General features: G+C 44.8%; 2 protein-coding genes across 3 annotated transcripts; one reads left to right on the forward strand and one right to left on the reverse strand.

The window, feature by feature from the left end:
- Positions 1–474: 474 nt before the first annotated feature.
- LOC119320302 (heat shock 70 kDa protein, mitochondrial-like) lies at positions 475–24,271 on the reverse strand. Of its 2 annotated transcripts, XM_037594418.1 has the most exons (7): positions 24,150–24,271; positions 22,970–24,084; positions 21,680–21,749; positions 9,797–9,825; positions 9,639–9,717; positions 1,975–2,589; positions 475–1,873 (listed from the first exon to the last, which is right to left on the reverse strand). In XM_037594418.1, exons 3-7 carry the CDS (start codon positions 21,719–21,721, stop codon positions 680–682), a joined length of 1,959 nt encoding a protein of 652 aa, XP_037450315.1. In that variant the 5' UTR covers positions 21,722–21,749; positions 22,970–24,084; positions 24,150–24,271; the 3' UTR covers positions 475–679. The 2 variants fall into 2 exon arrangements, with proteins under 2 accessions (XP_037450315.1, XP_037450319.1); XM_037594422.1 differs by lacking the exons at positions 22,970–24,084; positions 24,150–24,271 and adding an exon at positions 22,921–22,950.
- On the forward strand, positions 3,882–5,674 carry LOC119320319. Its single transcript, XM_037594430.1, has 2 exons — positions 3,882–5,051; positions 5,330–5,674. The coding sequence occupies exons 1-2, from the start codon at positions 3,887–3,889 to the stop codon at positions 5,374–5,376; spliced, it is 1,212 nt and encodes a 403-aa protein (XP_037450327.1). The 5' UTR covers positions 3,882–3,886; the 3' UTR covers positions 5,377–5,674.
- Positions 24,272–26,172: the final 1,901 nt, after the last annotated feature.

Below are 26,172 nucleotides of genomic sequence, written 5' to 3' on the forward strand. Positions count from 1 at the left end.
ACTGAGCTTAACGGAGAACTCTAATGGCCCAGCAACAAACAACTACTCCCTCCGTTCTTAAATATTTGTCTTTATAGAGATTTCAACAAGTGACTACATACAAAGCAAAATGAGTGAATCTACATTTTAAAATATATCTACATACATCCGTATGTCGTAGTCCATTTGAAATGTCTAGAAAGACAAATATTTGGGAATGGAGGGAGTATTTGTCAAACTAGCTGGTGCCCAGAAACTATGAATGCATCATGGGAAAACACAGAAATACATCTCTATCTCAAGAGAATAAGTTAGCCACAGGAATATGTTACCAACACCGTGTGATCAGGCCCACAAACTAAGATATACTCCTTCCGTCCGTCCGAAAATACTTGTCATCAAAATGGACAAAAAAAGAAGTATCTAGAACTAAAATACATCTAGATACATCATCTTTTATTCATTTTCATGGCAAGTATTTCCGGACGGAGGGAGTACCACTTAAATATACTTACATAAACATCTTGCAATCGATACCTCGGCGTCTACTAAGCACAATTAAAACACTGTTCATATGGTTACTAAGCATAGAAGTGCTAGCCCACATGGACTAAGCAAATTTCATTAACATATCCTACCCCAACAAAGGGTTGTTAGAAACAAAGATAGGACAAAAGGCAGCATGCGCGGACCGTCCCTTCTACGCATCTCTATATTCATAATCTTCATGGTCACTGTCGCGCAATTCTGATGGTGGCAGCCAGTTTAGAATTTTTGATTCCACTGACTTAGCAGAGAGCATCTTGGCCTTCAACATCTCGAGATCTCCATCCAACGATTTCTGCAAATCAGCCAATGCATTCAATGCTTCCTTACAAAGGTCTTCTGGAAGTTCATCCTTCCTCACAGACAAGACATCGTCAAGGGTATTCATTGTATGCTTTGACAGATTTCCTAACCTAGCACGGATTTCTGTACCGGTCATTGTCCAGTCAAGTAGAGCCCTTTTGACAGCCTTGTCCACGTTCTCTTTCAATCTGTCCTTTGGGTTTATGGGGAAAGACAACGGCACTTCATCACCAGCACATCTCACTTTAACCACATAATCCTTGTCAACTTCCAATGTCAGTTCAAAATAAACACAACCTTGAAATGAGCCTCTATTATTGATTACCTGTGTCTCACCCAATAGGATATTATGCTGAACCATCACATGCTCCCCGAAAAATATTCTGATACACTTGCGCTCGCCATAATCCAACCAAGTAGGAATCTTTACTGTCCGTTTTATTGGAAGGGTGCTGTGTCTTGGAATCACTTTGGTAAAAATTCCTTTTGAGGACTCAAATCCAATAGAGAGCGGAATCATATCATCACTAATCTCTTGTTCATCTTCTAGAATGAGAGCAGCTTGAATCGCAGATCCTACAACAACAGCTTCTTCAGGGTTCACCTTAGTGTTCAGGTTCTGACCAAAGACTTCACAAATGATTCCCTGTATCTTCGGAACTCTGGTCATCCCCCCAAACAATACGATTTCCTTGATATCCTCGGTAGATACCTTAGCATCTTCCAAAATACTCTGACACTTGACTTTAATTTGTCCTAGCAAGTCCTTGACCAACTTCTCAAACAGCGGGCGAGAAATTTTAATGTTAAGATCAACAGGTCCTGGGACAGATGTGCTGAAGGAAGGGACTGAAACTGTAACCGCAGGCTTGCTTGATAATTCAACCTTAGCTTGCTCCACCGCTTCTGCAACCATTTTCATAGCATATATATCTCCACGAATGTCAACTGAATGACCTTCAAGTATTTGTCGACCAATAAAATCCACGAGTTTGTCATCAAACTGATCCCCACCAACAGAGGTGTCAGCAAATTGAGTTCTGATCTGTCGATACAAAGCAATGGATACAATCAAGATTTAGCAACAGAGATTAGCACAACTGCTAGCTATGGACAACACAAAAACAAAAAAACTGAAGTACGTACCTCAATTTTTCTGTCAGGAGACACACGAAGGATTGTGACACTATAAGACCCGGCACCCATGCCAAAAACAACAACAATACCATCTTCAGTTGTTATGCTAGAAAGCGCAGCAGCTATTGGTTCATCTATTAGTTGCAATAGCTTGAAGCCTGCTCTGTGTGCAGCTGACTTTATGTGCTCCTTCTGCAGTTCATCAAAGAAAGCAGGCACACTTATCACTGCCTGCAGCTCATCATGAAACTGGTCCATCAGAACAATATGCTTCAGTTTTTGGAAGATTGCAGTTGCGATACAAACAGGAGAAAACTCCATTCCACAGATTCCCACCCAAGCTTCTCCTCCAGGTCCTTCAATAATGCTGAAATGGACCCTTCTCCTCATTTCTTGGACAGAGGGATCCTGAAATTGCTTTCCTATCAAACTTTTTATGTTATAAACAACATCTGAAGGTTGTCTCCACATTCTACGCTTTGCCAGTTCTCCAACTGCAACACAGTTACCAACAGGGTCCAAGTGTTGTAGACTCCATTTATATGGTAGATATGAATTCTGTTGTGTAAATGTGACATACGATGGTGTGAAACGGCCAATTTCACTGTCAACAACATGTGGAACCTGAAATAAGCAAGTAAATGACAGGTTCAGAACTAAATGGCATGATGGAGAACGATAATGATTTGCTGTTACATGCACATCAATTTCATGATCCTTTTTTCTGAGAAAGGAACAGTTAATAGATAAGAATTGCAGAGCATGAAAAATACGACTTATCGATGTAATGTATAATACCCCCTCCACCCATGAACAAGATGTAAATGCTACAGTATTTCGCTAAGACCAAAGCAGCCATTAACTACAGCTTAGGTCTGATTTACCCCTAATTAATGCCCTTGCTAGCCAGTACATGCATCAGGGCATGGCCAATCAACGGCGTTCCATGCGGCCAGCTTTTACTCCACACAAGGAAGCCAAGATGTGCACCTGCACAGAGAGGGTATTTTCAGAAGAGACATGGCTAAATGAGCTCCATGCCTTCTTCCACGGATTGTTTGGCAAAAGAATATACGCCATGCTCATGGGAACGGAGGGAGTACATATTCTCTTTCACAAAAGAGAAGGAAATACATCAGATTAAAGACCTGGTACATGATAACTCAAATAAGTGAATTCCATGTGAGCGTGTTGTTAGAGTTATAATATAAGTCATATACCCCTTTATATTTATCTCATTGTATGAGGGGTTTCCTGCATATGTTCCACACCTGTACATGTATATATATATCGGCCTATGGCCTCATGGGAATACAAGTTGCTTATTCCTAACATGGTATTAGAGCTAGGTCAATTTTTTTTTGCACGCTGCAACTCGTGCGTTTGATCCTCTCTACATCCCGATCGATCTCCAACTAGGGCCGCTCGAAGCCTCCCGCTCGATCTCGCCCCGATCGATCTCCAGCTCCCGCCCGCTTCGATCTGGTCCCGCAGGTCCCGCTGGCCTCAATCCCTTCCTGTCTTCGATCGATTCCTCCCGATCGAGCTCCAGCCGGCCCTGCAGCGCTCTCGTCCCGCAGCCAACTCCAATCGGACTCCCGAAGGCCTACTCCAGCCGGATCGGTTCCTCCTGATCGAGCTCCTCCAGCCGGATCGGTTCCTGCAGCGCTGCTCCAGCCGGTCCTGCAGCCGCCCGTCCCGCTCCCGTCCAGCCGGCGCTCAGGGAGCTCGGCTGCTGGCCTGTCCCGCTCGGGCGCCACCCAGCCGCCCTTCCCGCAGGCGCCCAGGGCGTCAGATCGGCCCAGGGGGCTCGTCCTGCAGGCGCCCTTGATCTCCTCTCCCGCCGGCTCTCGCTGCTCCCGTAGCAGCGCCTGATTCCGATCCGGTCGTTCTCATCGGATTTTTTTTTAAAAAAAAAAAAATGTCTGCTGCATCGGGTTATGTTGCTGTTCCTCGCTGTCCGGTGATCTTTGATGGTACTAACTACACCGAGTTCACTGGCTTCATGCGCATTCACATGCGTGGCATCCGTCTTTGGGGTGTTCTTTCTGGCGAGGTCTGTTGTCCGCCACGTCCAGTTCCTCCGGTGGCCCCTACCCCGCCAACTCCATCGGTTCTTCCTACGGATGCTAATCAGGCTGCCAAGGATGCGGCTAAGGTTGCTGATGAGGTTGCTGATCGTGCTTATGATGAGAGGGTTTTGGCTTATGAGGAGGCTCTTCAGTTGTATCATGGTGCTCTGTCTGCTTACACCCAGTGGCTTGATGATGATGCCCGTGCTGCAGCTGTTCTCACTGCTAGTGTTCTGCCTCAGTTTGCTTCTGAATTTCTGGGTCTTTCTACTGTCTTTGAGATGTGGACCCGTCTTCGTGAGCGCTATCAGCCCTCTGGTGATGCCTTATACCTCTCTGTGATCCGCCAGGAGCATGCTCTTCAGCAGGGTGACTCTACTGTTGATGACTTCTATGCACAGAGTTCTGCTATCTGGCGTCAGCTTGATTCTCTCTGTAGTGCTGGGTGTCGTACCTGCCCCTGTTGCCAGGCTGTCCAGGCCAATTTGGAGTTTCATCGCGTCTATGAGTTCTTGTCTCGGCTTCGTAAGGAGTTTGAGCCCCGGCGTGCTCAGTTGTTTGCTCGTGGCCGTATTTCTCTCATGGAGGCGCTTTCTGAGATTCGTGCAGAGGAGACTCGCTTACGTGGTGCTGGTTTGCTGGAGGTTCCCTCTGTGCTTGCTACTCGTGCTCCTCCGCCACCTGCTCCATCGACCACTTCTCGCTCGAGTGCTCCGCCGCTCTTGCCCACTCCTTCTGGAGGCTCCGGTCGCCCCCGTCCACACTGCGCCTATTGCAACAATGATGGTCATCTTGAGTCTCAGTGCTACACGAAGAAGAAACACCTGCGCAAGGCTCGATCATCATCTTCAGGGACTTCGTCGTCTACCTCGACAGCTTCAGCCATTGCTTTGACTGAGCAGGATATTCTGAGACTTAAGCGTCTGCTCGCGGCTTCAGGTTCTTCCTCGACGGGTACTGCCGGTTCTGTGACTGATGCTTCCCGCACTGAGCAATCACCCTCTACACAGTCAGGTACATCCCCATGGGTTCTGGACTCTGGAGCTTCTTTTCATATGTCTTCTCATTCCTCCACTTTGTCCTCTCTTCGATCACTGGATTCTCCTATTCATGTCTTCACTGCTGATGGTACTCCACTTTCTGTTGCTAGTAGAGGCAATCTTACTACTCCTTCTTATTCTGTTCCTGATGTTGCTCATGTTCCTCGACTTACCATGAATTTGTTTTCTGCTGGTCAACTTACGGATTCTGGTTGTCGTGTCATCCTTGACGTTGACTCTTGTTCTGTTCAGGACCGTCACACGCACACTCTGGTTGGGGCTGGCCCTCGCCGCCGTGATTCTCAGGGTCTTTGGGAGTTGGACTGGCTTCATGTTCCTTCTGCTGCTACCACCATCGCCAGTTCTTCCGCTTCTGTTGCCTCTGTCACTGGTTCCTTCCAGCAGTGGCATCATCGACTTGGTCATCTGTGTGGATCTTGGTTGTCTTCTTTAGTTCGTCGAGGCCTTCTGGGGTCTGTCTCAGGAGATGTCTCTTTAGAGTGTCAGGGTTGTCGTCTTGGTAAGCAGATTCAGTTACCATATTCACATAGTGAGTCCGTGTCTAAGCGTCCTTTCGATTTAGTCCATTCTGATGTATGGGGTCCGGCCCCTTTCGCTTCGAAAGGTGGTCATAAATACTATATTATTTTCATAGATGATTTCTCTCGTTACACATGGCTTTATTTCATGACTTCTCGTTCTGAGGTGTTGTCTATTTATAAGCGTTTTGCTGCCATGGTTCATACTCAGTTCTCTTCACCCATTCGTGTTTTTCGTGCTGACTCCGCTGGCGAGTATATCTCTAAGATGTTGCGTGGTGTTCTTGCTGAACACGGGACTCTCTCTCAATTCTCTTGTCCTGGTGCTCATGCTCAGAATGGTGTGGCTGAGCGAAAGCATCGACATCTTCTTGAGACGGCTCGTGCATTGATGATTGCTGCCTCTCTCCCGCCTCATTTTTGGGCTGAGGCCGTCTCCACATCCACCTATCTTATCAATATACAGCCTTCCGCTGCTCTACAGGGTGGTGTTCCTTTCGAGCGACTTTTTGATCGTTCTCCCGATTATTCGATGCTTCGCTTGTTTGGTTGTGTTTGCTATGTTCTTCTTGCCCCTCGCGAACGCACCAAACTGACTGCTCAGTCTGTTGAGTGCGTTTTCTTAGGCTACAGTGATGAGCATAAGGGCTATCGTTGTTGGGATCCTATTGGTCGTCGGATGCGTATCTCTCGAGATGTGACTTTTGACGAGTCTCGTCCTTTCTACCCACGCCCATCTTCCTCGACTTTTTCAGTGCAGGATATCTCTTTCCTCACTTTTCCTGACACACCTATCACCCTCGCCGACACTGTACCTCTCTATTCCACTTGCTCTCCTTCTCCACATCTCGTTGACTTGCAGTCACCTTCCTCCCCGGTCTCCTCGTCTAGCTTGTCACCGGGTTCTCCACCTTCATCTCCGGTGACTTCCTCTCCCAGTTTGTCACCGGATTCTACACCTTCATCTCCGGTGACTTCTTCGTCGTCACCCCCTGATTCTACCTTGCCGATTCCTCCTTCTATTATTCCATCTCTTCCTCAACATTACACTCGTCGTCCACGACCAGTTGATGCCTCCGTGGATGGGTCGTCATCTTTCTCTCAGCCTACTTATGGTTTGCGTTCTCGTCCTCGTCCGCCTGTTGATCGCTTTGGATTTCCCACTGCTGGTGCTGCTGTTCTTGAGCCGACTTCTTACCGTCAGGCTGTTGTTCATCCTGAATGGCAGTTTGCGATGGCAGAGGAGATTGCTGCTCTTGAACGCACTGGTACTTGGGATCTTGTTTCTCTTCCTCCCGGAGTCCGTCCGATCACTTGTAAGTGGGTCTACAAGGTTAAGACTCGCTCCGATGGTTCTCTTGAGCGTCACAAAGCTCGTCTTGTGGCTCGTGGTTTTCAGCAGGAGCATGGTCGTGATTATGACGAGACTTTTGCTCCTGTGGCTCATATGACCACTGTTCGTACCCTTCTTGCCGTTGCCTCTGCACGCCACTGGTCTATATCTCAGCTTGATGTTAAGAATGCCTTTCTTAATGGTGAGTTGCGTGAGGAGGTGTACATGCAGCCACCACCTGGGTATTCTGTTCCTGATGGTATGGTATGTCGTCTTCGTCGCTCTCTCTATGGCCTTAAGCAAGCCCCCCGCGCCTGGTTTGAGCGCTTTGCCTCTGTGATCACTGCTGCTGGTTTTTTAGCAAGTGCTCATGATCCCGCATTGTTTATTCACCTTTCTCCTCGTGGTCGGACTCTTCTTCTTCTTTATGTTGATGACATGATCATCACGGGGGATGATCCCGAGTATATTGCCTTTGTAAAGGCCCGTCTTAGTGAGCAGTTTCTTATGTCTGATCTTGGACCTCTTCGCTACTTTCTTGGGATTGAAGTCTCTTCTACCTCTGATGGCTTTTTTATATCCCAGGAAAAGTATATCCAGGATCTTCTTGCTCGTGCTGCTCTTACTGACGAGCGCATTGTTGAGACTCCTATGGAGCTCAATGTTCACCTTCGTGCTACTGATGGTGATCCTCTCCCTGATCCGACGCGTTATCGTCATCTTGTTGGCAGTCTTGTCTATCTAGCTGTCACTCGTCCGGACATCTCTTATCCGGTTCATATTCTGAGTCAGTTTGTCTCTGCCCCCACCTTGGTTCACTATAGTCATCTCCTTCGTATTCTTCGATATCTTCGAGGCACGATCTCTCACCGTCTATTCTTTCCTCGCTCCAGTTCTTTACAGCTCCAGGCCTATTCTGATGCTACGTGGGCTAGTGATCCTTCCGATCGCCGTTCACTTTCTGCTTACTGTGTTTTTCTTGGTGGTTCTCTCATTGCCTGGAAGACGAAGAAACAGCTTGCAGTTTCCCGTTCGAGTGCCGAGGCTGAGTTGCGAGCAATGGCTCTTTTGACGGCAGAGGTGACTTGGTTACGGTGGTTACTTCAGGATTTTGGTGTTTCTGTCACTACACCGACTCTGCTTCTATCTGACAGTACAGGTGCTATCAGCATTGCACGCGATCCTGTGAAGCATGAGCTCACCAAGCATATTGGTGTTGATGCTTTCTATGTGCGCGTTGCTGTGCAGGATGAGGTTATTGCTCTTCAGTATGTGCCTTCCGAGTTACAGTTGGCGGATTTCCTGACAAAGGCACAGACTAGAGCACAACATGGCTTTTATCTCTCCAAACTCAGTGTTGTTCATCCACCATGAGTTTGAGGGGGGGTGTTAGAGTTATAATATAAGTCATATACCCCTTTATATTTATCTCATTGTATGAGGGGTTTCCTGCATATGTTCCACACCTGTACATGTATATATATATCGGCCTATGGCCTCATGGGAATACAAGTTGCTTATTCCTAACACGTGTGACTTTATTGTGCAATGTGAATCTAGACTGGCAATGGGTACCCGCTACCCGACGAGCATCAGATTAAAGACCTGGTACATGATAACTCAAATAAGTGAATTCCATGTGAGCGTGTGACTTTATTGTGCAATGTGAATCTAGACTGGCAATGGGTACCCGCTACCCGACGAGTTTTTACCTCATGAAGGTAAGGGTATGGGAAAAAGAAATACCCATGGGTATGTAAATGGGAAAAACAATGTACCCATCAGGTAGGGTAGGTGCGGGGATACAGAACCCATACCTGCATATCCAGCATCTATAGTATCTGACACGTGGGGCCTAGATGTCAGACTAAGTAAAATAAACTAACACAACAAAACAGCACATATTTTGCTAGCCCAACTCCCCTTAAACCCCACCCCAGCCACCAGCAGCCCAGCACGAGGCCCCCGCTTTCCCTGATCAATCCCCTCTTAACCCTAGGTGGGAGGCACTGTCACCGCTAGCCTCCATGGTCCCGTGCAACACGACACCTCCTCTCGCCGTCCGTGTGTCACGTGCAGCCACCTCCTCCCGCCGTCTCACGCTGCCACCACCTCCTCCCGCTGTCCCAGTCCCAGCGCAGCCACCTCCTCCCACCATACTTGTGCAGCCGCGGCCAGCAGCCCCCTTGCCCTCGCCGGTCGGGCCTTGCACCCATCGCACGCAGCCACTTCCTCCCGCCCGTCCGCACTGCTGCCACCTCCCCCAGCCTCGCCAATCACACGCAGCCACCTCCTCCCACCGTACCGTGCAGCCTGCAGCTCGCAGCCAGCAGCCGCCTCGACCTCGTTGGTCGCGCCTCGCCATTGCTGAATGAGCAAGGCGGGTAATTTTACCCGTGGGCATTTTCTTACCCGGCTGGGTACAGGTATAGGAACAAATTGGCACCCAGGTACAGGTAGCGGGCAGAAAGAATTAAGTCAGGTACAGGTTTGGGCATCTTCTACCCACACCCGATGTGGCCGGGTGCCAATTTGTAATCCAGATAGAGCATAATTAAGAAGCATCCATCATTAGCCAAACTCTCTTTCATATAAGCAATCTGCTGAGTTTATATTAGGCAAGAGTTGGCACAAAAGACATAATTTATAAGAGCACATCACAAAACTCAAGAAGGAACAAATTACGTACCAAGGAGTCTATTATTGCAACTCTTGAATTTTTGCATCCAAAGTCGATTCCCACTGTAACAAGTTTTGGTCGCTCCGTGCTGAAAGAAGACAAGGTGTATTCTTAGTGGAACTATAAGGCATAAGTTAACGAGAATGCAATGCAAAGAGAACTGGTACCTGAAAGCAACACATCCACGTACATGATGCTGAAACAAGATAAGCAATAACAGGAAGAATGGTCAGTTCACCATAAGAAAGATAGTCAAAAGAAAATACGCATAATAGTGAAACAATGTGTCTTCATCAAGAATATAATGCAACAAAATAGAGCATATGTCAAAATGATGAGAAACATACAATATGTTCAGTAGGCTACAAAAGACAGTGAACGTTTGCAACACATATAGGAAGATCCAACCATAACATTTGTTCTATAGAGGTCGACGCGAAAAGTCAGTCTTTTTTCCTGTTTCCTCTGTTTCTCATATTATTATTTTTCCGTCTCAAAATTTTTCCTTTTCTCAAATCTCGATGTACAGAACTACAGATTATATTTTTGCCAGAAATATTACAAGTGGATAAAATATCAGAAGTGTACCAGTTCATTGTTCAACTGATGAAACCTCGACATATTGGGAAAATGCATATTTATGCAGTAATACAATAGGCTGCATGTACCAACATATGAATGGAAATGGTCCTCTGTTTCAACAACATGCACATATTACACAGGCCTAGGAATCACCACACAAAAACATGCAATTGTGTTGCATTGCAGCCAGAATAGTCAAAATAAATAAATCAGGAAAGATAAGACTGATAAATATAGCATGGAGGTACTAGTACATTTGTAAATTGTTCATGCAGGACCCACTGTGAAGTATTAGAAAACATATATGAATTCCCTAGTTAGTTGAGTCTATTTCTGTATAGACTTGAACCAAGCACAAGCGGTTTGGCTTTCATTTTGAATAATCATTCATACGAGTTAGTGAAATATGAGCCCGCAACCCTTACCGTGACTTGGAATTGATGAGGTTGCCATTGTGCTGATGCAAAACTACACCTCAATATCTACTAACAGAAACCTAAGTCAACCAGATCATGGAAATGGATCCTGCAAAGCAGGTCGACAAGGCTAAAAGTGTGGGTTCAAAAGGGATAGGTATCCTTCAGCCTTTAGGTACATTCAACAGATACTGTTATGACCGACTATCTGTACATTTTATACAATACAATTAGATGAATGGCATTCTAAAAAACCTAGCAACAAATCTTAGGAACTTCAAAAATCAACATCTTTCAAAAAATTATAAGTAAGAAAGGTTATCTTTGTACAAAAAAGGTTATCTGTATAAGTAAGAATGGCATTCTATCTGTATAAGTATATTTGAAAAAAAAAAGTTATCTTTGTTCAAAACATTGTGTGTTTTGTGAATGGATAGAATACTCTAGAGTTCCCTTCGCCTTATGCAAGGACTGCAGATATAAGTAAGAACAAAATAATCATTTGCTTAAATTATGATGATATATCTAGGATAGGGTATAGATCTTCAAATGCATACTTAGCTGTTGATCTATTAACCAACATGTAATTGTTTAATTTTGGTTAAAACACATGTATATTGAAAATATTCAGATAACAAAAAAAGTATGCAAATGTGTTAATTGTGTGTACACCAATGGTCCTGAAAATTGCCAAATTATGTTGTTAAATAAAAAAGTGTTTGTCAATGCATACCAAATCATATTGGAGTTTTGTAACACCCCCACCTTTGGGTTGTCACAATCGGGTTTATAACCTGGACCTGGGCTTTGATATGGGTCATGGGCCAACGTTGTGTGGGTTTGGTGCTAGTAGTAAGTCATGTGCTTGTACTCCTGAGAGGGGCATCGATCAGTAAATGAAAAAGGCATTAGCCTTCTCCTTCCTTCAGTTCGTCTCTTTCCCCATCTCATGCTTTGCTAATCCCCATCCCATACTCTGATTCTTCTGATTTCTCACCCCATTTCCTGTTGTATCCGAGTGCACCATCATGTTCTCGGACATGGCTAGGCAGCGCCCGTGCGTACGGTGGTTCGTTTGGGCGCCCCTTCCATAAAAGGGAAGTATAGTTTAATGACACGCCTCACATGATAAAATAGAAAAAGCACCTGTTTCGTGTCTACTCGCACCCTCCCGCCTCATGATTCCCCAGCAAGATCCCACATGCATGCATTTAATTGGGGTTTCAACTTTTTTAAAAGCTATTATTCGAGCATCGGAATTCAGAACCGTTTTCACAGTTGGGTTTCTCGCGACGAATTCTTTCAAACTATATCTCATATGTGTAGGCAACTTTAGAAAATCACACGAAAACATGAGGCGTCTTTAGTTTACATGCAAGCAACTTCACCACACTATGTGTACCTATGAATTTTGCTAACATTATCCCAACTTGCCTATCAGTCATTCAGTTTAACAAAGCAGCCAATATATCGACACCTACTATCTCTCTATATATCTCTATGACCGCCCCTCTCCGGCTCTCCCTAGCGGTTTCCCATGAGGAAAAATAAAAGCTAATTTCCCCTATTTATGGTACCCACTAACTAATTTTTCTGTGATTTCCACAAGTCACGTCAACTTCAGTTACAACACCATTATCTCACGTTATTGTTACCTCGGGTAAGGCGCTGCGGTCCTCTCATCTCCGAAATTAACTCCCCTGCCCGATTGGTTTTTCATGGCCCTCTTCATCTTCTCCAAGATACAAATACGAGGGTGACATATGAAGCTGGTCTCCCCTAAGCAATGGATCTGCACCTTCCTGTGTTCACCACTAGGAGCACCCCTGCTCAAGAGATTCCTGGAGGTGACGAATTTGAAGCCCTCACCATTGATGCCCATCGGCTGCTGGTACAACTCCCACATCTTTGCCGCTATCGTGTTGCACACCATGAATTATATCTCAGCATCTCTGTGCAGTTACTTTGCTTCACGCATGTATGTTTCCGTTCTTTTTTTTCCAAAAAGGATGCATGTTTCCGTTCATACAAGTTATATTGCTGGTCAATATTTTTGAGCTCCTTTGGCACCTCCCTAACAACATAACAACATCCTCTTCGTATCAAATTGTTCCAGATTCCTCATTGGCTCTATTCCAAATCCTCCACTGATATATTCCTACTATATTCTGAGTTTATCCCAAATGATTCATCTATTGTTTTATGCCATACCTCTGTTTATAAATAGATGAATGATTGTTTGTATTTTCTATGCAGAAAAACAGAATGTATTATTATCCGTCCCAATGATGCATGTTCAATGGTTGTTCTTTTGGGTTGCTCCCAACTTGTGCTATCTAATTTTTTTACATGAAAAGAACGAAGCATAGATGGTTAATTTGTTGACATGCACAACATCAAACAATGAAGAAAATATCATCAGATTGTCAAACGCTTCTTTTTTCGAGAAAACGCAAAAGGCTTTTGTGTTTCATTTCATTGAAAAGGGAGGTGGAAAAAGCCTCCTAGGAGGTGAGTTTTACAGCGGCGTTGGCCGATCAGTGTACATCCCAGGATGTCAGCAGAACAACCCTAAGCCCCTGGGCACCGGCGCTAGCCCAGCAGCGGGCCTCTTCTTTAATCTTATCTGCTAGCAAATCGATCGAGGGTGTCGCATTGTCGAAGACGCACGCGTTCCTGTGCTTCCAAAGCATCCAAGGAACAAGCAAGGCGATTGACCTGAGGGCCTTGCGATGCGTTGCCAGTGTGTGAGTTCGCTTGCTGCCACCATGCCATGACAGTGGTCTCTTGGGCCTGTGCACGGATCGGCAGGCGCAGCCAGGACAGGATGGCATGCCATGTTTGGCGAGCGAAGGGGCAGCTCAAGAGCAGGTGCTGGATTGTTTCTGTGGCTTGGTCGCATAGAAGAAACCTGGGGTGATGCTGCAGTCCGCGACGAGCGAGCCTTTCCGCCGTCCAGCAGCGATCCTGATTCGCCAACCAGTGGAAAAATTTGACTCGTGGTGGCGCCCAGCTTTTCCAAGTCAGCTTCCAGGAAGTGCATCGCGTGGAGACTTGGAAGGTGACCGCATAACAGGACTGCGACGAGTAGATGCCATTGGCCGTCCACCTCCATAGCAGCTGGTCTGGGTCGTTTGATAGGACGGTTCTCGAGCACTGAAGCTTGTGTTCTTAGCTTTATGGGACATCATTGATAGTTCATGTTTAAAAGTTTCGTTCTGTTATCCAAACACATGTTATCTCACTGTTGTGCCTCAGCTTTACCAGAGATCCTGCAGCATCTGGCCATTGGCGATGTTGATGGTTTTGTTATGAACCATATCCAGAGTAAATAAGAAAAGTTTAATGTTCAAACAATTTCAATTATTTCGAACAAAGTTATTCTTTGTTTCAGTTTCTTTCAAGAACCCAAGACTGCCAAGGATAGCACAGGTAAGTAATTAACAAGCAGTTGTGTTTCAGTGTTGTAAGCATAAAGTGTAGGCTGCATATTGTCATAAAAATCAATGACTAGGTAGCTCTGTCTATAGTTAGTTAGTCGGTCCCTCCCATGAACTATTAACTTTTATTTTTTCCAGATTTTTTCTTATTTTAATCCTTTCCGTCCTCGCGGCTCTGTATAATTTTACCAACTTATGAAATGCAAAGTGAGCACCTGCAGTGTTTAAAAAAAAAGTAATGTCTACTGTGTCCGTAGTTTACTGTTATGTCCGCATTTTATTTTTCATGTGTTCTAAAACTTGGCTACACGAATTTCAGCATTTGCGTACAGGTGAACGAAGCCTCTTTTCAAGTTACTATAAGCCAACCAAGTATATTAGAGTTATTTCAGGACTCTTACAGGCCAACCTAACAACTGAGGATTGGAATGCATGTTCGTTAGTGCTAATTCTCTTTACATTTATACAACATACAATATTGTTCGAAATTTCAAATGTACATCGATACCTTATTGGACCTTAAGTTGATGCAAGATTTCCTATTTATTTAGCTGGCACAACTTTTCTTCAAATATATTTGAAGGGTATTAGTAAAGTCCCGCAGCAACGCACGGGGAATCATCTAGTACTATGAAATAGCCTACCATTAATTCTCAGTTGCCCGCTATTGATGATTAGTTGCCTACTATTGTTGCTCAGTTGCCTAACTTTGCAAAATTGCTTGCTTACTATATTCTGAAGTTGCTTATCATAATTTTTCAAAGTTGCCTACAAACACTATAAAGTTGCCTACCAGTGATGCTTAGTTGCCTGCCATTACTATTTAAGTTGCCTACAATACACTCGAAAGTTGCCCATTAGTGTTATCAAGTTGCCTATCTATATGAAACTAAGTTTCTTACCATAGCAAACGTCATTGGATGCAACTAAGGATGATGTTATGCTACTCGTAATCATGGCTGGCAACTTAGGATAATGTTAGTTTACCTCGAAAACTAAGTTGTCTACAATTCTATAAACTTGGAGGACGAAGCTCATTATGTTGAATACTTGCTAGTTATTGGAGGAAATTTAGAGGTGAAGTTAGTTAACTTGGTAGTCGTGGTAGCCGACTTCGTAGGGACTTCCGATTATAGGCAGCCATACTACATAGACTAACAAGAAGTTGCTTTCCTATAGCACTAAAGTTACTCCGGTATCACCTAAAGTTGCTTGTTAAAAAAATTAGTCGAAACATACTCATATGGGATCTAGTTTTGAAAAGCTTGTCGCGGGGAACCTAGCGTTGAAAACGGATCTTAATTTTGATCCTTGGTTCAAAGGTTGTAGCTTTTTGAAATTTTGAAAACGGAAATTAAATGCATGTAGATTTATACTTTTTCATCACATGAAGTCAGCACATGTTTCCACGGGCTAACGCTCTCAGGAAAAAAGTATCTAAATCTGCATTAAGGACCACGTGAGGGAGGGAAAAACAGGGGACAAGAGTGTGCGCTCGCATCCGCGGAATAGCGCAGCTGCATTTTTAAGTATTTGGGCATGCTCTCAACCCAATCATAGGTTGGGACATGATAATTTGGTAATCAGAGCCAACAAAAACCTCCACCCAGCTTCCTGCCTACCACCTGTTCGACACAATGCCTGAGAGCGAGTCCCATCTGCGTATGCGATCGCTGCTTCAGCTGACACAGACAGGAACCGTGGCTGAGTACACGACGTTATTCTAGGAGCATCTAAACCACGTGTTGCATCTCAACTCCAGCGTAAGCATCAAGTCCTTCATCCACCAGTACATCGAGGGCTTGCGCAAGGATATTCAAGCAGACGTGCAGTCGCAATCGCCGTCTAGCATCACCAGAGCCTCGTGCCTTGCTCAGATAAGGGAGGAAGAGATCATGAAGGATGATGTGACGAGCGCCACGGAGTGTAGCGATAGCTACGACAATGGAGTACAAGACTGCGACGATGATGTCAACAAGCTTGCTACTCCGACACCGACCATGTGCTCGACAGAGTGCCCAAGTTGCGACGCCACCTTCAACATCTTCCCCGAGCTTGCATCCCCTGTCGGGCGTGACGAGGCCCTCGACATCGACACCGTCCATGTTGCTGCACCAATGCCCGCCATCTGCTCGACGGGTGATCTGGCGCATGGTAGTGGTGCCAATGGCCTTATGTCAATGTCCATGGTCCGCTAGACTACACCAGCCCCACCGCAGGGACTCGTACCTGACCTCGAGCTTATCACGATGACGCCCACCAGTTGTTTGTTCAAAAGCTCCGTCGAGTCTGCCTATGTGTTGACGCCCGTGCCCATACCGGGTCTGACAATGGGTCTGAAGACACAAGGACAGGTGATTCGGCCAGCACCATGGCCTTCATTCTTCGACAGGCATGCTAATACAGTTTGTGATGGCATTATCAAGGTGCCAGCGAGCGCCACCACTGCATCGAGCAGGGAGGTGAATCCCTATTCGACCTTGCCACCTCTCCCCTCCATACTGCCGACATCCCCGACATTTCCACCTGGGAGCGGACATGCAGTTGACACCAGTACAATTTTTGAAGCTCACAACCAGTTCCTTGCTACTAGCGAGCTGGCTCATCTTGATTGTCTTCTACCACCGGTTAAACCTTCGGATAGTGGTGAAGGATGTGAAACTATGTGTAGTCCTGCTAAGTTCACCTTGAGAGGAGTTAAAGGTATCTCTCATGAGTTTTGTAGTACAGTTAAATATTTTTGCTACAGCATAATTAGCAGTACATGGTGGTCTTACTGGTGACTATGCAAACTGTGATGGGAGGCACTGATAATATGGCGAGCAGCTGGAATGGGGGTCGTTTGATTGCTGAAAATTGGTTGTCAGCTATTCTGTGGGTACAACTACAACTACCTAGTTCCTTAGAAGCTAATGTGTGGTCCGTGCAACAAATATTCAGAACTCCTGTGCAAGTCTTTGACACTTGTCCAGTCCTAAAATTATTGCCAAGTTGTTCTGCATCTGTTCTTCATCTGGCAGATTTCATGGAGGATAGCACTCAGTTGAAATATAAATGGAGAGCACCCTCTTTGATTGAAGAATTCCTAGAGAGAGTTCCAGTTTGGCAAAATGGAAGCATTTGCCATTTATTGAGAGAAGTTACTTGTGCAGTACATGAACAAGCTGCAGAATTGCTTTCTTGGCCACCACATACATGCACAGTGGACTTTACCTGCAAGTGCTAAAAATGCCTGGTTCAACTCTTGGCTAGTGTTGCTACTGTTCAGGGAGATTTGTTTATTTCAAGCCTTGTCTGACTACCATGTTACTGGAACTCTAGTGCTAAACAAGATCATGGGCCTAGCACCTGTAGATGGTACCGGATATGGTGTGCCGCTTCAAGTTGAGGCCCTGGTTATCATTATTTCCTGTGTGCCACTTCAAGTTGAAGTTCTCATGGATATAGGGATTCTCGTGTTTTTACTCACCAGCTTGTCTGACTTCCTTGATAGTATACAGTGCAACTCTGAGAAATTTCGGACTGCTCCACTATATTGTTCTGAACAATTCCAATGGTGATTGCATGGGCATTCTTTAATAGCTTCAATGGCAGTCCAGGACATATTCTACGGTTGATGGTCATTTTCAAGGCATTGTGCAATCTGTGTGTTGTTCCCATGTCTACTCTCCTTGGCCAGGGATCAGCTATATTGCAATCGATCTACGCACCTCTTGTTTGCACTTGCTGGAGCTCTCTGTTAGGGGATTCAGTTTACATTCTCCACCAAGGGTGCTTCCTAAGGTAACAAGTTCTGCTGCCAGCCTATGTTATCTCGGAATCTCTCATGTGCATGACCAGAGTACTCTTCAACTGGTTGATTCTCACTTGCTCTATCTCATGTTAGTTGATCGAGCGAAAATGAAAGAAAGGGTACATGTCTTTGATCCCAGGCCTGGTTTACTCTTTTGCTCTGCTCTCGCTGTTTGTACTAGCGAATGCCAAACCAACTTGATTCCGGGAGAAATAGTCGCTGTCATTTGGTCTTCTCAAAACTATGAGATGTTGAAGTGTCTCAACTGACAATGTCAACTATGAAAATCTCAAAGGTACCACCCACAGGAGCTTCTCAACGACTTGGGATTCGTCGATTTTGCCCCGGGTGCAACAAGGTTGGAGAGGCTCCACGTAAAGTCGTCCAACTCTCATCGTCACAAAAGTAGATGTCCTCTAGCTCCTTCCCAAGACGTTGCACCTTAGCCTTCTTAGCACAGTCACTTCTAACACGCAGTGCCTCGATTGCCTCACATGCCTAGGCCGATGTCTCTTTGGTGAGGTTGGGCATAGCCTCTGACGACAAGGCAAAATAGAGTGCCTCAAGCGCCTCCATGAAATCGGCGTTCATGTACTGGATCATGTCTAAGAGAACACGTGCCTGGAGCACGACCTTTATCGGCAAACTCCACTCGACACAGTTATTCCGCAAGAGGGTGGGATACTTGGCGCCATAGACTTCCTTAACGACGCGCTCAACGGCCACGTAGCTCCCACAATCCCTACCATACTCGATGTCTCGGTCGCACCAGGCATCCTACTTGTGCTCATCGTCTCGAACACGCTGGGCTGAGCTCAAAACCACACATGGAACACTGGTGAATATAGTCGTTGGATGAAATCCGCAATCGCTCATTCTCGTTATATACTAGCACACTACCCGTGTGTTGCTACAAAACCGTAAAAAAAGAGGAATTACCACCGACTTAGGAGGTCATCAAAAGATGATGGTGTCTTGCCGCTGTTGCATGGTTCATGATTAAAAAGAGAGCGCGGATATGATAAAAGATCATGTTGCAGTCGCTAAAGAGTCTTGAGTGGCCTTAGTAGGTCCTCTGCAAGACTTATAGTGAGATACTATTTTGAATTTGGAACATAGAATGGGCGTGAGTAAGTTGAATGCACAAGATCATGGATTAGGTAGGACGCCAACATCTATCACCGTGTTGAATTGCAATGTGTTTGCCATCTTCTGCTATGACATGGAACCGAAAGAATTGGTTGGGCGAAGACTAAAATCAAAACCATGATTTTGAATTGGAGTGGCATACTTGCACTTATATCTGGGTGTTTACACGAGTGTTATTCTCACATTAGGGTAGCAGTGTATTTGTTTATTCAGGAAAGGTCTCACGCCTTGTAGAAGTAACATTTGTTAATTTATAGTCTCACATGTGGGTAGTGCATTTGTTTATTTGTGTGGCCCCACATGTGAACTCACTAGATTCATAGACTCATTGGGGTACCGACTCATAGACTCATCGTGACCAGTCACAACTCACAACTAGTGCTTGACTAGTTGACATGTAGTTCAGCGGTAGCTACTATATACTCCCTCCGTCCCAAAATAAGTGTCTTGAGCTTAGTACAAATTTGTACTAGAGCTAGTACAAAGTTGAGACACTTATTTTGGGACGCAGGGAGTAGTAATTAACTACTGATACTAGTATACTACAATAAATTTTAAAGGCATGGGAAGTGGGCGAACTTGAGGCTGTGACAACCTAACTTGATACTAGTATCCTAGCAAATTACATCACTAACTCGCTAGGGTTTAATCATCCAAGTAGACAACACAAAGCCATGTAAGCAACACACTAGCAGACATCAGCCACTAATTGAAATACATAAGAACTTAGGCAGCTTAGAGTGGTAGGGGAGGGAGAGAAAAAATTGGAGGGTAGGGGGGGGGCACAGGGGAAGCTAGTGAGGAGGTAGAGGAGAAACTGGCGTTTGTTACTGTGAGGAATAGGGGAAAACAGAGGAGAAATAAGAGGCAAAACTAGATGGGAAGGACAGGAGAAGCTGGTGGAGAGGAAGATGAACTCTCCCTCTCCCTCCCTCCCTCCCTCCCTCTCTCTCTCTCTCGACAGTAAAGTTACTTCTGCCAGACTACTCTCTTGACTAGTCACTCAACTTGTAATTCATTACAAGGCCTTGCTTACCATACTTGCTATGGTGGAGGCCATATTCCAACAACCACTAGCTACTACATGTCATACCATACTTATACTTACTATCTAAGAAGCACCGATACGTGGATACAAACACGGGGACACGAGGTTTGGCTTTTTCCAAAAACAGACATTGGGGGATACGGCAGCATATATAAGTATTTAGAAAAATAAACAACATGCAATAAAGATTAAATGATAATTCTCAGATGACAGATCTTTTTAGTTAAAGAGTACTGCATATATGTTGCCCCATTCTCATCTATATCTACATCTATATCTATACCAATATAAAATAACCCTAAGGGGCAGATCCAATTAATCTCAGCCATCAAACAAGGTCCAACCAACGACCCAGACTGCTTCAATGGTGAGCGCTCAACATGTTTAACGTGCAACTAATATCCTACCAAATATCATGGTCAGCACTAATCACATAATTAACACAAAAATCATATCTTACCTAATATCTTTCTGCAATTAATATACTGTGCAATGTTAACGTGCATTGCACGCACGTACGCATTTACTTGTTGATGAAAGGCTTTGAGCAGTCCGTTCACATAAGACTCTCCACCCAAAGCTCATGTATATGTAATTCTTCACTCAAGGCTCATATAAGGCCCAACCTTAAAACCTAGACTAGGTCAAGCTCCTCCAGCCCTTCCTATTCTCATGCTCTTTCTCCACTTCCTCTAGCTGCCAGAAAAAAATTGTAGCCGCCAGAGAACTACAGAACAGGAGATGAGACAACTGCCGCCGCCTGTACCTTCTTGCTTGCCGGCGTCATCCATGTCTGCGACCACAGTCCCAATCTTTCTTGAGCTTCTTCCTCGCCGGCGGCCACCTTCCCATCTTCTTCCTGGCCAGTGGCTAACGTTCCCGTCTCCCTCCATGCCGTATCTGTCTAGTATCCCTGTCGTATCCCTATTTCTTTTAAACCCAAAAGGAAAGGGATAATCCTGTTGTGTACGACCATATCACCATGTCCTGCCATAGTAGGATGGCTATTCGGCTATATCTGCTGTGTCCGTGCTTTTTAGCTTACTATTGAGCAAGTTGCCGCATGTCTGCTACTCATAGCTACTACTGCCTGCCTACCATGTCAACACACGGGACTAAAATGGCAATGTGTGCTTAAGACAGAAATTTGGCAAAACATATTAAGCACAAGACTTACACTATCAATAAACACCTGTCTAGAAGAATTATCACTTTACCTCACCCTGCTTCAAAACTCCAAAGCGCGCTACGGCTTTGACCTATGACCTAACGTAAATAAATACAACATATTTCTTACTAATTATGATGTAAACTCAATTGATACCGAAATACTTTTTTATTAATCCAGACAAAGGTCATTGTTTCGTGTCTCCGACGACATACCAAAAAAGGATTTGAGACTGGCAGTCTGACAACTAGCACTCAACACTTCTACGCGTGGACCAAGTAGCCACACTATCATAGAATGTCATAATTTTCTTGGTTTTATAGTTCAATTTTGTAACTTAACGACTCTTCCCGAGAGTAGTTAAGCCTTGAGGCATCCATAAAAGATATGCATGAGTAGTGTAATGCAGAAGATAAAACAAATTTCCACAACAATTTAAAATTAAGGCTTGTACCTGAAATGAACCCACTTTTGTCCTAAACATGCGAACAGCCATTTTGAAGTGTGAGAGAGTTTGAAAAGACCTGAAAGACCACAGAAGATTGTCACATGTAGACTTAGCCACTAAAATAATTGTGATGAAACAAAGGCATATAGATACAAGTGCAACATATTCATAGTTCCTGTTACACAAATCCAGTTGACGCACATGCAGTTCAACATATTCAAAAATTTGTGTTCCCCCTCTATTCTCTTTTGACAGAAAGCATAGACCTATAGAATCATCCAAACAACATAAGCGATAGGAAGAGAATGGAAGGTCCTTCCAATAGCTTATTTTCCGTGTATTATGAATATATGTGTCTCCTTACCATAGTAGAGTAGCGGAGCCAGCTCACAAGTAGAGCATAGGCATAAGTAAATAAGTAATAATGCCCCCGGCTGACAATCATTTACCCATAAAAAATACTACTCACTTCCTAACTTATTGTTGCAATGCAGCTGTGATTGCTGGGCAGAGACCGGACACCTGCCCAGGGCCGCCGGGTCGTGCCTCCGCCACTGGTATACTATCACTTGTTAATGTGAATGCTATTTCAGCTATTACACATTGTACCAACTGCAGCCATACCTTGTTACAGGCAACAATATAGCTATTCAAACTGATAACCTGACCTGATCTAAATTGCAATAGGCAAAACAACTCACCATTGCAGTAATGCCATTATTAAGCTAGAAAATTTCAGATGAGAAAATAAATGCCGACCCCAAAAGGAAAAGGTTGCTTAGCCCAATCTCCACCAGGTTCACAGCATCTATTATTATGTCTACAGAAAGTAACTCACTAACAGATGGATCCCCTACATCAAGTAAGTCTTCAATGTAACAATACTCGTCACGATTAATTAATAATATAAAAATATTTAGTGTGGATCTCAATTAATAATATAATTTGGCTCTGGTGGGCTGCTAATATACTCAGATAATATATGTAGTTCACAATAAAAAATCAGCGCTTCATTTTCAGTTTTTCACACATACAAATTTACACAACTATTAGTACTATATCATAACCGAACCCCAGATCAACAATTCTAAAGTACTAAAGCTAGAGTAAACACACAAGCCCAAGATCAAATGGCCCCAAACCAAACAACAATACATCATCTCAATTAGCCATAAATCGATAAATCATATCAGAAGGGAGACCTTCCTCGAGTTCAATTTCGGCCAAACGTTATGAGAAGTACCAACCATAAAGGTGAAATTTATCACGGAGACAACCCTACTAAGGCCATTATACCTCCCCCTACGGACGACCCCCGTGCAACCCTGCCTCCCCCCGGCGGCGATCGATACGGGATGAGCGGCTACTGCTGTTGGTCCTCTCCCCGATCTGCTTCCCGGCCAGTCGCGCTTTTTTGCACTCTGTCTCTGTTTCTTCACTGGCCGGCGGCCATTTGAGGGTGGACGGCGGCGGATAGTGGGTCGGGACAGAGAGGGTTATAGGAGCTTCTTTCTTTTTATTTTGGATTGGAGGGCTATAGGGTTAGGGTTAGAGCTTCGGTACCTCCTATGTGGCGCTTTAGGGTGTGTTTGGCAGCTGTTCCCACCCTAGCATAGTTGTTCCTCTTTGAGACATGCTAAGTCTAGACATGCTGGGTACATGCATGTGGAGTTGTTTGGTTGTGATGTATGTGTTTTGACATGCTCTATCAGGACTGTGTTTGGTAGCTTGTATCTGAGGTAGGCTGCATCAATAAAGTTTTTGGTGCTAATACAATTTCGAACAACATTTCTACATCTCACTAATAATTCAAGCAATAAAACTTCACCGTTTCGACATAATCTGGACGATGAAAGATTATTTCAGCTATATATAAATATGAAGAAACAATTACTAGATTCATATCTCAGCATATTGGAACAATAAACATAATCTCAGCAATATAACATCACTAGATTCATATTACATAGCTTTATTGGATTCCAGTTGAACAACAACAATTGCATAACACTGAAGAAGTCGATTCTTCTTGTGCTTCAGTAGTGCTGCAACTACTACTGAACCTACTGAACCTGAACCTGACGAACGCATCATGCAGCAGAACTATTACCAATTCCAATCAAAATCAAGAGGAAGGAACAAGTAAAACGGAGTGAGGAATGAATCAACAGAGGCGGCAGCATCTCCAGATCGAGGAGCACTGTCAGGCACTACAGCAGCGCATAGCGCGGAGGACGCGGTCGACCTCCTCCCGTTGACCAACAGCAGCAGCTCGTTGGCAAACTCCAGCGTCTACTGCGGCCCCGCGTCACGCCCGCGTCCGCCGTAAGCGCAGCCCCGCGAGGCCTCACGCGCCGCCAGTCGCCGTCGCCACGGGGGTGGACGAACTGGCCGGAGCTCATGCGTGGCAGCTGGAGGGGAAGGGGAGGGGGTTAGTGGAAGGAAGTAAGGAAGGGAGGAAGGGTGGAGGCGCTACCTCCCACGGCGGCGGCGACGAGGTTGAAGAGGGGCGGCTACGTGAAAAAATGGGGTCACGAGGGAGAGGTGGGGTTCGGGAGGGGTGGTCGTTCGAGGGGGCCGTGGGTCGAACGCAGCCTAGCTGACCCCGGCTCGCCTGGCGGGGGGTGCTCGAGCGAGCATAGCTGAGGGCCCTTTTTGCATCGGTTGAGCATAGCCCATAAGAGCCCATGCACTCTATCAAACAGCAAAAAGTGGGTTCGATGGAGAACTTTTAGGCTCATGCACCCTCCGTGCAGGCTACCAAACATACCCAGGGGCTCCAGCGCTCACGCGCGTCTTGGTTTGGGCCGGCCTATCGCTCGCTGGCCGCGCCAGGGAAAAAACTATTTGCCGCTTTGGCAAAAATGGAGTGCGTTTGGTTCGTGACCTGGTCTCGACGCCAGGCAAAAATAGATGCCTGACTTGCGCCTGAAAAGCGAACGATTTTTGCCAGGCTAAGGCATTTGGTTTCCTCCCTGGACGTGAAGGATTTTTTTCTAACACAATACAGACGCAAGCGCCCATATACACATGCATACACTCACCTTTATGAACGCACACATGCACACCCTAACTCTATGAGCACCTCAAAAATACTGTGCCAGCATATCATCTTGAAATTTACGAGTCACTGTTAAAATAGTACTATGCTGCGTCAGAGTTCTTTAATTACTCCAGCCCCTTATTTGCATTAGCTAGGCACCTTGATTTTTGTGTCCAGGCTTAACTTTCCGGTCGCCTGGGTGAGGCTAATTATAAGCCTACATGTTGGCCAGGCTAATCATCCGTTCAGGCCAGACTAACAGAGAAAATACCAGGCAGCGACCAAACAAGGTCCAGGCAGCCTTCAGGGACCCCTCCAGGCCAGGCAACTTTGTGCGAGGACAGCAACCGAACACATTGATATTGCGTCAACGCACACGCAGAACGCCCGCATCGCTAGAAAATGAGCCGACCCAATTTACCACGGCTAACCAGCCGGTTTTGGGACCTTCTTTTGGGACCTTTCTAGAAGGTTCCTTGACTGGTTTTTTATTCCTTTATAGGTTTTCCTGTTTTCTTATTGTTTTTTATGTTTTTCGGTTTTTACATTTTTCCTTTTTTGTGTTTCTTTTCTCTTTTTCTTTTTCTCTTTTCTTTTCGTTTTCTGTTTTTTGTTTGTTTCTTATTTTTATTTTTATTTTAAAAGGTTCATGTTTGAAAAATGATCCGGATTTTCAAAAAAGATCGTGATTTGAAAAAACATTCAAAATTCAAAAATTGTTCATGATTTCAGAAATTGTTTAACAAAATCAAAAAATGTTTGAATTTTAACACGACATTCGCATTTTTCAAATTTGTTGTTGTTTGAGAAAGTGTTCGCATTTTTTTCAAAAAGTTGTTCGTGGTTTGTTCCGGAGTTAAAATAGTTTCATTAACCATATGAGGTAGTGAGTCTACCAAATCTATCATAGCATTATAAGCATCCAAAGTGTGGCTTCCCAAGAAATTTTCCCCGGTAATGGTATCTAGAACATATCTATTTCAAGAAGTAACACACACATGAAAATTGCGAAGGAGAACGATAGTAGATTGCTTACGAGTGGATCTATTTTGAGCATTGCAAATTCTATACCAAGCATTTTTTATTTTTCTCCCTCCCTTTGCTTAAAATTAAGAACCTCACTCTCGGGAGTACTAGCAATGGTAGGGGGATTAGCCATGAGAGCAAATCAAACGATCTAGCACACGAGCAAACAAAAAGCGAATGAAAAGACGAACGGAAGAAGGGCGAATAAAAAGGCAAATCTTTTTGTATTTTTCTAAAAACGTTTTAGAAGTGGGGGAGAGGAAAACGAGAGGCAAATGGAAAATAATGCAATGCAAGAGATGAGAGTTTATGATGTGTACTTGGTAGGCTTGATGTAGATCTCCCCGGCAACGGCGCCAGAAATTATTCAAGCTACTTCTTGAGCTTTGTGTTGGTTTTTTCCTTGAAGAGGAAAGGGTGATGCAGCAAA

This window comes from Triticum dicoccoides, chromosome 1B, assembly GCF_002162155.2.
Source record: "Triticum dicoccoides isolate Atlit2015 ecotype Zavitan chromosome 1B, WEW_v2.0, whole genome shotgun sequence".
In the NCBI taxonomy this organism is placed as follows: Eukaryota; Viridiplantae; Streptophyta; class Magnoliopsida; order Poales; family Poaceae; genus Triticum; species Triticum dicoccoides.